This window comes from Labeo rohita, chromosome 22 (assembly GCF_022985175.1).
Source record: "Labeo rohita strain BAU-BD-2019 chromosome 22, IGBB_LRoh.1.0, whole genome shotgun sequence".
Classification (NCBI taxonomy): domain Eukaryota; kingdom Metazoa; phylum Chordata; class Actinopteri; order Cypriniformes; family Cyprinidae; genus Labeo; species Labeo rohita.
This window is the reverse complement of record NC_066890.1, coordinates 24,910,171-24,925,716: the sequence shown is the minus strand read 5'-3', so window position 1 is coordinate 24,925,716 and position 15,546 is coordinate 24,910,171. Positions and strand designations below refer to the sequence as shown.

The 15,546-nt window shown below is 35.7% G+C and overlaps 2 protein-coding genes across 2 annotated transcripts; both read right to left on the bottom strand.

Moving 5' to 3' along the window:
• Positions 1-727: 727 nt before the first annotated feature.
• On the bottom strand, positions 728-10,724 carry kat14 (lysine acetyltransferase 14). The gene is made up of 10 exons (XM_051094579.1): positions 10,466-10,724; positions 10,184-10,305; positions 9,843-9,964; positions 9,570-9,751; positions 6,214-6,633; positions 3,519-4,099; positions 3,301-3,434; positions 1,579-1,754; positions 1,308-1,498; positions 728-1,230 (listed from the first exon to the last, which is right to left on the bottom strand). Exons 1-10 carry the CDS (start codon positions 10,722-10,724, stop codon positions 1,057-1,059), a joined length of 2,361 nt encoding a protein of 786 aa, XP_050950536.1. The 3' UTR covers positions 728-1,056.
• A 1,707-nt stretch (positions 10,725-12,431) lies between these two features.
• LOC127153505 (protein PET117 homolog, mitochondrial) lies at positions 12,432-13,276 on the bottom strand. Its single transcript, XM_051094580.1, has 2 exons — positions 13,078-13,276; positions 12,432-12,584 (listed from the first exon to the last, which is right to left on the bottom strand). The coding sequence occupies exons 1-2, from the start codon at positions 13,171-13,173 to the stop codon at positions 12,432-12,434; spliced, it is 249 nt and encodes an 82-aa protein (XP_050950537.1). The 5' UTR covers positions 13,174-13,276.
• Positions 13,277-15,546: the final 2,270 nt, after the last annotated feature.

The following is a 15,546-nucleotide window of genomic DNA, read 5'->3' as shown; positions in this document are numbered from 1 at the left end:
ACTACAAATGCTGACACATAATCATAAATATTCAAATAAAATTACTTTAAAATGCCAAAATATCATTTACCTGAAGCACTTGTGTGACGGAAAATCCGTGAGGGAGTTGCCGCCTTTCGGTCAAATTGGCGCGGTAGTCGTAGCAACCGAGGCGTGGCTTGCCAGACATCAGCCAAACGTTACGTGATGTGTTTTCCAAGTGTAATCCAAATGTTAGCCAGAAGTCGATGTTTACCAATGTCAGCCATAGCTGTTTTTATTTGGACCATATACCTCAAAAGGAGCGGGGAACCAAGCAATAACTTCCCGCAAATTCTAAACTTACGGCAAAACAAATATGGTAACAATCTGGCCCATATCTGTTCAGCCATGCCATATCTAAACCATATGTGCCAGCTATTGGCCACATTTGGCCCAAAAGTTCTTGCTATCTGAGCTCTTTTTAAAGAACTATTATGAGTAGCTTTCACCTCATGTAAAATGATTCTTTACAAAAACAAAAAGTATTTCCTAAGGCAGTTTACGCCATCATTCATCAGCTGGAAAAATCATTTTCAAGGTGATTCCAACGATATTGTTCCTCTGTGGTTTTACATTGTGGTGTTGACTCTGCTATTGTTTTACACTTAGAATCTTTATTCACATTGCTATAGTTAACAACATATGTGTAAAGCTTTTTAAATTAGTACCAAACTGGAATGCAGTTTTAACAAAGAAGAGCCAACAATAATATTAAACATTTTTATATTTAATTAACGGTGGCAACATTTTTATCAGAGCAACTGTGTGAATACAAAACAAAACACAAGTGGTAAAAATAAACACTTTTTTAAACTACAAAAAAAACTAATTTAGCTGTGTTTATTATGCAGAAGGAAGAGAGTTATGCTGGTGTATGTATACAGAGAAACAAATCCTTCGCTTTGGTTTAAACATTAAACCAAATCTTCAAACGGGAAATAACGCAACAAATATGACTCTGATAACACTAACACTCCCAGACTGGCATATCGACAAAGTTACACAATGATATACAAAACCCAAAGCGTAGGCTCGTCAGCGGCGCAAACGTAGGAAGAATGCGTGCCTGCACTCCTTGCTGTCCACCGGGTAGTATTTATCATAAAAATCCAGGATGTACTCCTCAGTCTTGAAGCCGAACTTCTGGTAGAGCAGCATGGCAGGGTTGCTCGCCGATACATGTAGGGTCACATCCTTTCCCATGCAGGTCTACAGAGAGAAGACAGGGAAGAGATTCCTGTATCAACTGAAGCAAACTCAACGTGGTTTATTTATATTTAACTCACCTGAATGAGATGGTAGATCATGAACGTGGCGATACCAGCTCGCCTCCATTCCGGATGCACCAGCAGGAAAGAGATGTAGGCCTCGTTGTATTTCACATCCGGCACCATGAAGCCAAAACCAATCACAACTTTCTTGTAAAGCACCACCACGCTGAAGTCGGGGTACTGGAGGCACTCTGATAGGTCAATACCTGATACAGAAGAATGAATTACTCCCACAGGACCAAACTTCACCCAAAATCTATGTTTGACAAGATAAAATGATGATTACCAGGCCAGAAGATGTCTTGGCACATGGAGTTGACAGAAGGGATGTGATTGGGCCGCACATAGCAGTAGTCTATAGGTGCATCAGTTTCAGGAACCCAATTCGGGTCCTTCCTGTGAGGATACGCCCGGATTTCTGAGAGCAAACGCAGCTTGAGAGGCCGGCTTTCATAGTCTCTCCTAAACAAAATAATACATAATGTTATAAACATACATGTCAGCCCCAAATTAACTTTGTGGGCAGCGCGACATAGTGCCGTTGCACTTCGGGCGTCCCGAGTCCCAAAAACTCTTTCCCGATCCCGCCCCTCTCTCACTTCCTGTCTAGCTTTTGTCCTGTCAAATTAAATGTAAAAAGGCAAAAAAAAAAAAAATCTTTAAAAAAAAACAAAACAAAAAAACCCCATACATATGGGTTACCAATGGATTTGTAAACAGCTGGTCGTATGTTCACGTTTTTTCCTGAGTTGATCAATTTTTAAGTGTTTTTTGTATCTGTAAAACCCCTGGTTATTATAGATAAACACATTTTTAAACAAAAGTTATTTCAAAAATACAATACTTAATTTAATAATCTTGCAAATAAAATAAGAATTGCGATATATAAACTCGCAATTGCAATAAAAAGTCATGATTGTGAGTATATCACGCAATTCTGAGGAAAAAGCCAATTGCAAAAAAGTTGCAATGGTAAGTTTATATCTTGCAATTCTAAGAAAAAAGTTTCAATTGTGAAAAAATGTCAGAATTGCGAGAAACTAGCAATTGCAAGAAAGAAAATAGTAATTGTTTGTTTATCTTGAAATATGGAGAAAGTCACAAAAAAGTCACAACTGTGAGGAAATAAAAAAAACAACTGTGAGATATAAACTCGCAATTGCTAGAAAAAAGTCGCAATTGTTAGTTTATATCTCGAAATTCTGAGAAAAAAGTCAGAATCCCTAAAAAAGTTGCTATTGCGAGAAAAAAGTCAGAATTGCAAGATATAAACTCGCAACTGCAAGAAAAAAAAAGTCACAATTATGAGTTTATATCACAAAATTCTAAGAAAAAAGTTGCAAATTTTAGTTGATATCTCAAAATTCTCCAAAAAAAAAATTCATAATCACAAAAAATTTGCAACTGTGAGAAAAAAAACTGAACTGTGAGATATAAACTTGCAATTGCAAGAAAAAAGTTGCAATTGTTAGTTTATAACATGCAATTCTGATTTTATAATTCACAATTGCGAGTTTATATCTCACAATTCTAGGGAAATAAAAAGTCAGAATCGCATGATACAGATTTGTGAGAAAAAAAAAAAAAAACGTTTTATTTTTATTCAGTGGCGGAAACGGGCTCAACTGACCCAAATACATAGGTTTAAGAAAAAAAATCCAAGGTAATAGTTAGACTACTAATTTGATTGTATTTAGATTTTTAACATACATGAACACTGCAATGAAACTTTTTTAGTATTTTATCTATTCAGCGTTGATAAAAACAACACAAGCAATGATTCATTTCTCTATAATCTAATTGCTCATCAATTTATGTTACTTAATTCCTAAAGTAATTAACATTTTAAGTATGTAAAAGATCCATTTTACGAACCTAAAATATATAAAATTTGCTTCATTTTGAAACAGACTTGTTACTATTTGCCATCAAATGAAAATCTGGTTTTCCATGATGCATCAAATCATCTTGTAATAGTAAGAATTGAGTAAATGTTCAGAATGTGTACCTGATGTACGGCTTGAGCACTCTGGACGTGTAGGGACTCTTGATGGTCTGATCCATGCAGGCATCAGAACCCATCAGCCTGTGCCAGAACGACACTGTGGGCTGATAGAAGCCTTTCCTTACGGTCACTGTTGACTGAGGAACAAAGCAACAAACACTTTTTAAACAAGCTTCAATAGAAGTTACAATACATACTATACATGTATTTTTCTGGCTTACCTGAAAGCGATCAAGTATACGAAGGTCTTGGCTGGTGGTTCTGTATTTTTCTTCTCCACTCGTCCTGTGGCTGGCCAAACCCCCTTGTGCCCCATACACGCCTCCCACCAGACTGAGCGTAGCGCTTACGGCCTGATCCACGTCCAGCAGGGGGAGCCCTCGCTCTCTTTTTGCCTGGCGCACGAGTAGCTTGCGATGCAGTCTTTTGGCCTGTGGTGTGACGGCCAGCGCTTGCGGACACGCCTCCAGCCTGTGGAGCAGCATGCGTTCCTCGTAAAGGCTGATGAACGTGTACCGCGGAGTGGGCAAGGACACGCAGCCCTCGCCCTTCTCCTGGAGAACCTTCCTCCGCTCAATGCCACGCCCCCGTCCTGCTGGTAACAAGCCTTCATCCTGGCCCTCGTCTTCCTCACCATCTCTACCTCGCTCCTCGTCTTCACTCTCCAGTTCTTGTTTGATCAGCTCTGCTGGACGTATCTTTTTCCTGACCATGATGGTGCCGGTGGCCAAAGGCATGCTGGGAGGGGGAATATACTCCATCCCGGGGTCAATAACGCCCTCGGCATCCAATTCTTCATCATCTGATTGAAGGTAATACAATCAATGTCAATAAAAAAGACGCTGTGATAAAGTCTTACCTTTTTAAAAAAAACAAAAAAAAACAAATATGGACATATATGTTGAATGTTGGATGGATTTGTTTGCTATCGTCTTCTGGTTTTAAGAATGTTGCTACATTTGCAGTCAAAAGTTTACATCCTCCTTTCAGAATCTGCAAAATGTAAATTATTTTACCAAAATAAGAGGGCTCAAACTTTTGAACAGAATGGAGATGTGTACATTTTTCTTATTTTGCCTAAATATCATATTTTTTAATTTAGTACTGCCTTTCAGAGGCTACAGAAGATAATTACATGTTTCCCAGACAACAAAATACGTTAAAGTTACAATGATCTTCAAATTTGAGTTTTCACACCCCTGCTCTTAACGCATCGTTTTTCCTTCTGGAGTATTGAGATACAAACTTGCAACAGCTAGAAAAAAAGTTGTAATTCTGAGATTATAACATGCAATTCTGAGAAAAAAAAGTCAATTTCAAGAAAAAAGTCGCAACTGAGAAAAAAAGTCAGAATTGTGAGAAAGTAGCAATTGTGAGTTTATAAACTCGAGACATAAACTCGCAATTGTGTGAAAAAGTGAGATATAAACTTGCCATTGCAAGAAGATTCGCAATTGTAAGTTTATATCATGCAATTGTGGGACAAAGTCAGAACTGTGAGAAAAAAGTTGCAATTGTGAGAAAAAAAAAGTCAGAATTGCGAGATTGTGAGAAAAAAATTTAATTGCAAGGTTATATCAAGCAATTCTGAAAAAAAGGTCAATTGCGAAAGAAAAAAAGTGCCATTGTGAAAAAAAAGTCAGAATTGCGAGCTATAAACTTGCAATTGCAAGAAAAAAAGCCTCAATTGTGAGAAAAAAGTCTGAATTGCAAAATATAAACTCACAATTGCAAGTTTATGTCTCACAACTGTACGAAAAAAAGTCAGAATTGCAGGTTTATATCACGTAATTGTGAGAAAAAAAAAGTCAGAATTGTGCTGGAAAAAAAAAAAAAAAAAAAAAAAAAAAAAAAAAAATAAAATAAAAAATAATAATAATAATAATAATAATAATGTCACAATTACCTTTTTTTTCCCCCCAGAAACGGGGTTTCCATACTAAACTGAACCAAATGCACAGGTTTAAACAAAAATCCAAAGTAACAGTAAGACTATTAAATTGATATTTAAGATTTTTTACATACATGAACACTGTAAAAAACAACTTAAAATAAATGAATAATATTTTATCTATTTATTTTTAGTATTTTACCCATTCAGTGTCTATCAGGTACTACAGAAGGTTCAAACACTCACTGGTGCTTCAGAAGGAAAAACGATGCATTAAGAGCCAGAGGTGTAAACTTTCGAACAGAATGGAGATGTTTACATTTTTCTTATTTTGCCTAAGTATAATTTCTTTTCTTTTAATTTAGTACTGCCCTTCAGAGGCTACAGAAGGCAGTTACATGACGACAAAATAAGTTAAATTTACCCTGACCTTCAAATTTCAAAAGTTTTCACCCCTCGCCTCTGAATGCATTGTTTTTCCTTCTAAAGTACCAGTGAGAGTTTGAACCTTCTGTAATAGTTGCATATGAGTCTCTCAGTTGTCCTCAGTGTAAAAAGATGGATCTCAAAACCATACAGTCATTGTTGGAAAGGGTTCAAATACACAAAAATGCTGAAAACCAAATCCTGAAGGATTTTTCTGAAGAACAGCAGGAAGTTTAACTGTTCAGGACAAACAAGGGACTCATGAACAACTATCACTAAACAAAAACACAGCTGTAGATCATTCAGGTAACAACACAGTATTAAGAATCAAGTGTATGTAAACTTTTGAACAGGGTCATTTTTATAAATTCAACTTATTTTCTCTTGTGGACTATATGTAAACATCTTTTATGTGAAATGTCTTGATCAGGTCAGTACTAAATAAACAATAACATGCATTTTGCAATTGTGTATGGACATTTTGCCGATTCTGAAAGGGGGATGTAAACTTTTGACCTCAACTGTATGTGCTACTTGGTATTTTTAGAAAAGTAACCATAAACAGGTGTTTGCTCAGTTAAACAAGTGCAGCAACTCACCGTGGAACAGAGCCTGAGGAGGCATGACATCCGGGATGAGATCGGCCTCTGACAGCAGACTGGGCGTAGCAGAGTGTGAGGCGGGCGTTCCAGGGGCGGAGAAATCAGGTGAAGGGGAAGGGGAGGGAGAGGTGAGGGGGGTCCTGTCTGAGGAGCTGAGAGAGGAAAAGTCAATGACTTCACCCTTCTCCAGATACGGCTCTGAGCGACGCACACGACTGCCCAGTTTGACAGGTGTAGACGAGGCACTGCGGTCTAGAAACCCGGCCGCTTCCTTTTGGGCACGCCGGATCTCTTTAGCCTCTTGTGTTCGGGAACGCTTTTCTTTCAGCTGCATGGCGTTCTCCACTGGATTCCGACTTCCACGCTTCCTTAAACCCTCCACGGTGATTATGGGGTCCAGGGACGGCTTCGACACAGCTGGAAAAACAACACGTTACATTTACGTTTGAAATGAAGGGACAGCATTACAAAAACACATTTTACTTGTGATGCAGATTTTAAAATCACAGATATGAATTAGCAGATAAATATTTTTTTAGGTTTTCTCCTATCCACCTTATTTTTAACATATATTTTTAACATAAATAACACAAGAGACCATTTGTAACTTGAATTTGTGAGGGATCCAGGGTAATTTGCTTCCAGTTATTTTAGCTGCCCAAAAACAGTTCATTATGCTGATTTATGTTGCAAAATGGTATTTCTTTTTACACTATTTCAATGTTTTGTTGCAATTACAGCCACGTTAGATTATAGCGCAAATAGTTTTACCATTTACCGCATTTTGTTTTCTCATAGTTATTTACCTACAGGAGCTAAAAAACAGACATCTCATATTAAAAATTCTGTCGCTATATGGATGACGTCTTATAGAAGCCCTTTCTGCCAATTAATAAAAAATAAAAAAGGTAATTGTGTCTTTTTATCTCAGAATTCTATTTTCAATCGTGATTGCGATTTTTTTTTTTTTTTTTAAATTATGATTTTTAACTTCATAATTGGCAGTTATAAAGTCAGAGTTGTGAGAAACAAAATGAGAAATGAAGTCAGAATTGCGTGATATAAACTTGCAGTTACAGGTTATTAAGTCAGATTTGTGAGATATAAACTCGCAATTCTGAGAACACATCAGTCTTTTTCCCCCCTTGAAATTGGACTTTATCGCAATTGCAGAATTGTGAGAATAAAAGTCAGAACTGTGAGTTTTTATCTCGTAATTCTGACTTTATAACTTGCATTTGAGAGTTTATATCTCACAATTCTGACTTCATTTCTGGTAAATGCAAATTTATCATTCAATTCTGAGAAAAAAAAGGTCAGAATTGTGAGTTTATATCTCATAATTCTACATTTATAATGCACATTTGTGAGTTTATCTCACAATTCTGACTTCATTTCTCACAGTTGCTAGTTTATATCATGTAATTCTGAGAAAAAAGTCAGAATTGTGAGTTTATATCTTGTAATTCTGACTTCATTTCTGACAGTTGCTAGTTCACATCATGCAGTTCTGTGAAAAAAAGTCAAAATTGTGTTTATATCTTGTAATTCTGACTTTATAACTCGCAATTGCGAGTTTATAACACGCAATTCTGACTTTATTTTTCACAATTGCTAGTTTATATCATGCAATTCTAACAAAAAAGTCAGAACTGTGAGTTCATATCTCATAATTCTGACTTTATAACTTGCATTTTCAAGTTTGTATCTCACAATTCTGACCTTATTTCTCGCAATTGCGAGTTCATATTGTGCAATACTGAGAAAAAGTCAAAATTGTTTATATCTTGTAATTCTGACTTTATGACTCACAATTGTGAGTTTGTATCTCACAATTCTGACTTTATTTTTCACAATTGCTAGTTTATATCATGCAATTCTAACAAAAAAAGTCAGAATTGTGAGTTTATATCTTGACTTTATAACTTACAACTGTGAGTTTATAATTCTGACTTTATTTTTCACAACTAGTTTATATCATGCAATTTAACAAAAAAAGTGAGTTTGACTTTATAACTTGCATTTGCAAGTTATCTCACAATTTTTATGTTATTTTTCACAATTGCTGACTTTATATCATGCAATTCTAAGAAAAAAAGTCAGAATTGTGAGTTTATATCTCGTAATTCTGACTCCATAACTTACAACTGTGAAGTTTATAACACACAATTCTGACTTTATTTTTCACAATTGCTAGTTTATATCCTACAATTCTGACTTTACATCTCGCAGTTGAGTTTATATTGTACAATTCTATTTTTGCAAATTTACAGTACTGTGCAAAAGTCTTAGGCCACTAGTATTTTCATCAGCTAAAAAATGGTTTAAAGTCAGTTAAAGTCTGTCTTTTGTTGTAGTGTGTCAGTAGGAAATATCAGATTACATTTCCAAACATTCATTTTGCCATTAATCATAATAATCCAGTGAGATTTTTGTTTGCACAAGGAGTCTGACACCAGCGAGTGCTCTGCACAGAGATCTGATCTCATCATCATCCAGTCTGTCTGGAATGACATGAAGAAACAGAACAAACTCAGACAGACTAAACCCAGGAGAACTGTCACAAAGTCTCCAGGATGCTTCAAGAAACCTACCTGCAAAGCTGCAGCACTGTTAAAAGTTTTAGGCACTTGTGTAAAAATGCTGTAAAATGAGGATGCTGTCATAAATAGATTTTCTTTATCAATTACCTTCTATTAACTAAATGAAATCAACATTTGGTTCAACATTCTTTGCGTTTACAGCAGCTTTTGCCCTAGGTGCACTTGCGCAAATTTTTTCAGGTAGCTTTGCAGGTAGGTGTCTTGAAGCATCTTGGAGACGTTGCCACAGTTCTTCTGGATTTACTCTGTTTCAGTTTGTTCCGTGTCTTCATGTCATTCCAGACAGATGAGATCAGATCTCTGTGTGGAGCACTGGCTGTTGTCAGACTCCTTCTGCAAACAAAAATCTCACTAGATTATTACAATTAATGGCAAACAGAATGTTTGGAAACGTAAACCGATATTTTTTTACTGACACACTACAGCAAAAGATAGAAATAACTTACTTTAAACCATTTTTTAGCTGGTGAAAATACTAGTGGCCTAAAACTTTTGCACAGTACTGTATATCTCACAATTCTGAGGAAAAAAAAGTCAGAATTGCTATATGTAATCTTGCAATTGTGAAAAAATAGTCTGGATTGTGAGATATAACTCACAATTACCTTTTTTATTTAGTGGCAGAAGCTGGCTTCCATAACATTTTGACTTCAACATGAATTAAAAAAAAAAAAAAAAACTACATCAGTAAACCACTGCTCAAAACATGCTGAACGGACGAACATTCATTCTGATGTAAATTACTACTACCTTTAGCTTTGAGTGAAGCTGCAGAACTTTTCTCGCCCTCTGGCCGTAGAGTCGGTGGCCGGTTCTGGACTAGCTTCCACCAGCCGGGTTCTCCAAACTCCTGCGCTCCTGAACGGAAAAACGTTGGGCTGCCGACAGACAGACACCCTGCAACGGTGCTCCACCACGTGGACGTCTTCTTTCTGAGAGTGTATGATCATAAAACATACTCATTTGTCTTTACTTTAGAGTGACTCTAAAACAAAATATAAGATTTTTGATACTCAATCTCACCTAGATCCAAGTAGGAAGGTCCAGTGCCGACTAATAAATGCACAAATATCTTCCTTCCATCTGAAATAACCTTGTCGTCCAGTGCCCTCTAAAGACAGGTTATACATGGCCAACATCACCACCTATAAGCATAAAATCAAACAATTTAGAGACTTTTTCTTGTCAGAAAACAGAACTAAATCACATCAAAACTCTTTAATTGGATAACATGAGATTACCAATTTTGTAATGTTTGTAAAGCAGATTTTCTTCAAGAACAGATGCCGAAATGTTCCCTCAGATACTTTTGTCTACCTAACTAAATATGGTTTCATTTATTTTAATTGTTTCCGATGAAATACCTGCTGCCAGGTCAGCCTCATCCGCTCAAAACTCTCCTTCCCATCTTCTGCGCAGTCCGAGCAGGTGAACTTGAAAAAGTTGTCTCCTTTCAGATAGCTTGGCTGCTCTCCACGTAGCTGGGCTGAACCATACAAGGAGAAAGAAAAGAAAGACAGCTCTGAGACAAGGCACTTTTTCAGATCAGTCTTTATTGGGTGAACAAATGCATCACATCATCACATCTTAATCTGGTAACATAAGAACGTATCAAATGTGTCGTCCTCTGTCACTGGTCTTCTCACCGGCCGGGATCCATTTGTGGCACTTGTCGCAGTAGAACGACATGTCCTCGTTCCAGCTTCCCTCTCCGTCCTCCCCGACGTCGCTGTTCAGAGAGTCTCCGCTCTGGTCGTGAGACAGATCCACAGACGCCTGGTCCTCTGATTCCACAATGAGGAGAGTTTCTCCCTCCACCTCGCCCTCCTCCAGACCCTCAGAGGCTGATGTGCACATGGTCTCATCGTCCTGTGCAGCAAGACCCCTCTGGTCCCCACTGTCCATTTTTCAATCTAGTAGATAAGATATGTGACTGTGACAACATGGCAGATGTAGTACTATATTTTCTTACCACATTTTGTATGTATCCCTCATTTACCACACCTGATTCAGATCATCAGCTCGTTAGGAGAAAGATCCATGAACTGGACTGAGTGTGTCAGATTCAGAAACATACAAAATGTACAGAGCAGTGGACCCCGAGGACTGGAGTTGAGAACCACTGCTATTTGTTGTTGTTTATTTCTTCTTATTTTATTAGTGTTTACTTGTCTTTAAAATGTTTGAACTTTACTCTACCAGTCAAAAGGTTTTGAACAGTAAGATTTTTAATGTTTTTTAAAGAAGTCTCTTCTGCTCACAAAGGCATATTTGATCCAAAGTACAACAAAAACAGTAAAATGTGTAATATTTTTTTTACTATTTAGAATAACTGCTTTCTATTTGAATATATTTTAAAATGTAATTTATGTCTGCGCCGATAGCCTCGTTGTTACCACGCCAACATATAGCGCCGTTGCACTGCGGGCGTCCCAAGTTCGAATCCCCCTTCTCTCTCTCTCTCCCACTTCGCTTCCTGTCCAGCTACACTGTCCTATCTAAATAAAGGCATAAAAATACCAAAAATAAATCTAAAAAGAAATAAAAATGTAATTTATTCCTGTGATTTCGAAGCTGATTTTTTGCATCATTACTCCAGTCACATGATTCTTCAGAAATCAATCTAATATTCTGATTTGCTGCTCAAAAACAATTATTATTATTATATTGAAAACAGCTGAGCAGATTTTTTTCAAGTTTCTTTGATAAATAGAAAGTTCAGAAAAACAGCATTTATCTGAAATAGAAATCTTTTGTAACATTATTAATGTCTTTTTCATCACTTTTGATGAAAAATTTAAAGCATCCTTGCTAAATAAAAGTATTAATTTCTATAATTTCTTTCCCCCAGAAAAAGAAAAATTAATTCATTTGACTCCAAGCTTTTGAATGGTATAGTGTATAATTTAGCGTTCAGATAAATGCTGATTTCTGAAGGATCATGTCACACTGAAGACTGGAGTAATGATGCTAAAAATTTTTTAGCTTTGATCACAGGAATAAATTACATTTTAAAACAGAAAGCAGTTATTTTAAATAGTGACGGTATTTCACAATATTACTGCTTTTGTTGTATTTTGGATAAAATAAATACAGTCTTGGTGAGCAGAAGAGACTTCTTTAAGAAACATTAAAAATATTACTGTCCAAAAAAAAATGTTTGACTGGTAGTGTATATTAGTTGGGCTAGCTGGAATATAGAATATTGGAATAAATCATTGTAAAATTGTACTGGTATCTAAAATGTAGGTGTCATAACTTAATAAGAATAGAAGATTAAAAAACATAGAAAACTATAGAATTTATTTATTTATTATTTGTGGCTGGACAAGTAAAAATCTGTCCCATTTCATCCTTGAGATACCTTAGTATACAGACACATTAATATTGATACACAACCATGGTAAATACTGTAATGCCAATTATTAAAAGCACCTTTTGTGCGCAGTTTTGACTAATTAATTCATTAATTACCAGAGTTTACTATTGTTGAAACTATAACCACTGTATTTCAGTTACCAAAGACGTAAGAGAAACCCGAGTATTAGTTGTACAACTGTAACTGTTAGTCGTAAGTAAGAATAATTTGTTGTACCAGTCTAACTATTCGCGTTATGAACTGTTTGGTCCCGCCGTTTCAGCCTCTCGTCTGTCGCGCTCGTTCACGAGCTGTCTCGTCAGCTGGATCTGCTCCTCGAGAGCGCGCAGGTTCTCGCGCTTCCGCTCCACGCGCTCCAGATCCCGCAGAACCCCTTCACGCAGACTCTGCGAATGTGACAGATGTGTTAACAAATAAATACTCCACATTTTATACAAACTCAGACGACATATTTAAACTAATATCAAAGATACAGCTCCTCACTACCATGGTAAGTATCTATAACAAAAAACAAAAAAAACAAAAAAAAAAAAAAAAAAAAACGGTAACGCTATTTGTTATAAACAGTAGCTTGAACACGCTTACAAAATGCAACTGTCAGGGTTCAAATAAACGTCAAATAGACGTCATCTTTCCCCGAACAAAACATTTAATAACACAGTAACTACCGTTAATATATTAAAATAGTATGTTTTTGTACGATTAGACTTGATGCATTAGATAACGACAGTAAAACAGATTCTCTTACACGTCATTACTTGTTTTGGTAGCATGCAGACTGTACACTACAGGTAAGCAAGTATGAATACATGAATAATAGTGCCTCATAGAGGCATGGTGTTCATCTAGGCTAATGGAGCAAGAGTGATTTGTTTTTACCTGCCTGTCCCAGTTCTGCTTGATATGAACACCTGCAACGGTGCTGATAGTGAGCACTATCGACAATCCCAGGACAACCTTAGAGGCCGTAGACATAGTTATTGAGCATTACTATAAAATTTTAGCATAGCAGGATAATAGATGGCTAGGGCACTTTGAAAACAGAATGGAGTAAATTCTTTTGTGGTGATTTTAATAGGAGACTAGGCGTTTTATTGCCGCCTATTGGTCAGGAGCGGCGGTGTAGTGAAAGGGAGAGCAGATTACTGCGCATGCGCAGTTCTCACATAATATCAGTAACGATTTTTAACGTGTCGTGTTTGATTATTTGATCGGACTGCCAAATACTTCCACAGAATTGAACTGGAAAAAGAGAACTCTTTGGATTCATAGAAGTCATAGCTGATGCAAAAAATGTTCATACACAATATTCATGCTGCAAACTTCAGAAAAACTGTAGTATGCTATTCTGAGCATAACCATTGATTCCAGTCACGGCTTATCTTTAGTACTTCCAATCTATAGTCCAGCATGTTTCATGGGTTTATCAGCTTGAATGTTCCACGTCTGGTGTAAAGTCGGATTGTATATTGAACTGTCAACAAAAATCAATAAGAAGCCAAAGATGTTGTTTTATGAAAGTCTTTTCATTTTTTAACTTCCCCTCTTACTCTTGCCTCGAGTCTGAATCCACATGTTAAGGGTCATTATGTATTCCACATATCAACCCGTCCATCCTTGTTCTCTGTCCTCATCCCCTCTGTCTCCTGTGTTGGACTCGTCAGTACAGTACACAATGTACTGGACAAAACTCCAGCGTCTGAAGCACAGTGTATGTGTGTCTTACTGAGTGACAACTTACATAAGGAGCAAGTTATGATTTTTATTTTTTTTTCTGTTCACATAAAGCCAGGGCTGTGTGCCATTAGAAATGATTTGAGACTGTCCTTTGTATTCTAAATCGATTCCTGACTTTCATCTGAGGACGAAAACAGGATGCGGAATTGTAAAGCAAATGTGAATTCAAGCAAATAGAAACTGAGTAAAACTGAATTATATTTAACTGTGTTTCTTAAAATTCAACTAAATTTTTGTAAAATGCATAGTTTTTTTAGTGTGAATCCCCATGAACTTATCATACACATTGATAGTTAGTGTTGTGAGATGTAAACGTGCATTTATAATAGTGCTGTCAAATGATTATTCACGATTATTCGTTTCCAAAATAAAGGTTTTTGTTTACATAATATGTGTGTGTGCCGTGTGTATTTATATTTATGTAGCATATATATATATATATATATATATATACACACACACACACACACACATGCATGTATATCATTAAAAAAAATGTTGTTTATATATTTTATATAAAAAATATATATAATACAGATTATATGAATATAAATATATACTGTACGTGTGTGTGTGTGTACATAAATAGACACAGAAGATATTATATAAACAAAAACTTTTATTTTGGATGCGATTAATCGTGAACACTAATTTATAATATTTATAATTTTATGTGAACTCAGTTTGAAGAAATATGTCTAAAATTTTGAGAAAAAAGAGAAAAATAGGCATAATTAGTAGGGGTGTAATGATATAAAAATCTGACGATAGGATAATATCTCGATATGAAGTCCACAAAATGATATTTATAGATTAAATTCTTCTATCTAATGCAGTTTTGAGAGTTCAACTTAAGTCAGAAAAAAATCTTGTACCTGAACTTTAAAGGGGACTCAACCCTCTTTTTTTTTTTTTTTTTTTTTTTTTTGGTATACTGTCTAAATTACAAGTTTGTTTTAGAAAGCCAAACTTTAAAAACAATCACTTTAGCCAAGTTTGTACTATTTTCTGCTTATTTCGATAAATAAAAGATTTACATTTTGTTCAATAAATATACTGTCATTAAAATATGTTAATATAAAACATATATTATAAAATACAAAAACAATCGTTTTAAAATGTAAAGATTCTGAAAGCATTGAAGGAGATCCAATAATAATTGAATATAGATTTACAGTTGTTTTTAAATATGATTATTTCATTCTAAACATGGTGATTATCTCTAAGATGGACACCCAGCATAATACATGATATTTACCATCTGAATCTAACAATGTCATATCAACAAATGGAAAAGTCCTTCTATGAATTATCATGTTAATTATTGTGCCTTTTAGCCCCAACAGCATGGGCGCTTTTTACCCCAAATACCATATTTTCCATATTCTTTCGTTATTTAAAGCTGCTGCTTTTATTATCTTAAACAAAACAGAAAATCATAAAGAAGACATTTGTCTTATGATATATTCCAAAACATTTTTAAAAACACCAAATATTAGATCAATCAAGCACAAAATCGACTTCAAAGATCAGTCAAATTTGCACGTGTATCTTGAAAGTCGAATGTTTTGGAAAGTGCTACGTCACGTTTTCCTGCCATCTAGTGGTTTA

Coding starts and splice junctions, on each gene's coding strand:
- LOC127153505 (XM_051094580.1), bottom strand. CDS start 13,173: ATGTCTACGGCCTCTAAGGTTGTCCTGGGATTGTCGATAGTGCTCACT. Junction 12,585..13,077: donor AGCAGAACTGGGACAGGCAG/GTAAAAACAAAT, acceptor TCACATTCGCAG/AGTCTGCGTGAAGGGGTTCT.
- kat14 (XM_051094579.1), bottom strand. CDS start 10,724: ATGGACAGTGGGGACCAGAGGGGTCTTGCTGCACAGGACGATGAGACC. Junction 10,306..10,465: donor CCACAAATGGATCCCGGCCG/GTGAGAAGACCA, acceptor TGTATGGTTCAG/CCCAGCTACGTGGAGAGCAG. Junction 9,752..9,842: donor ACCTTCCTACTTGGATCTAG/GTGAGATTGAGT, acceptor ATACACTCTCAG/AAAGAAGACGTCCACGTGGT.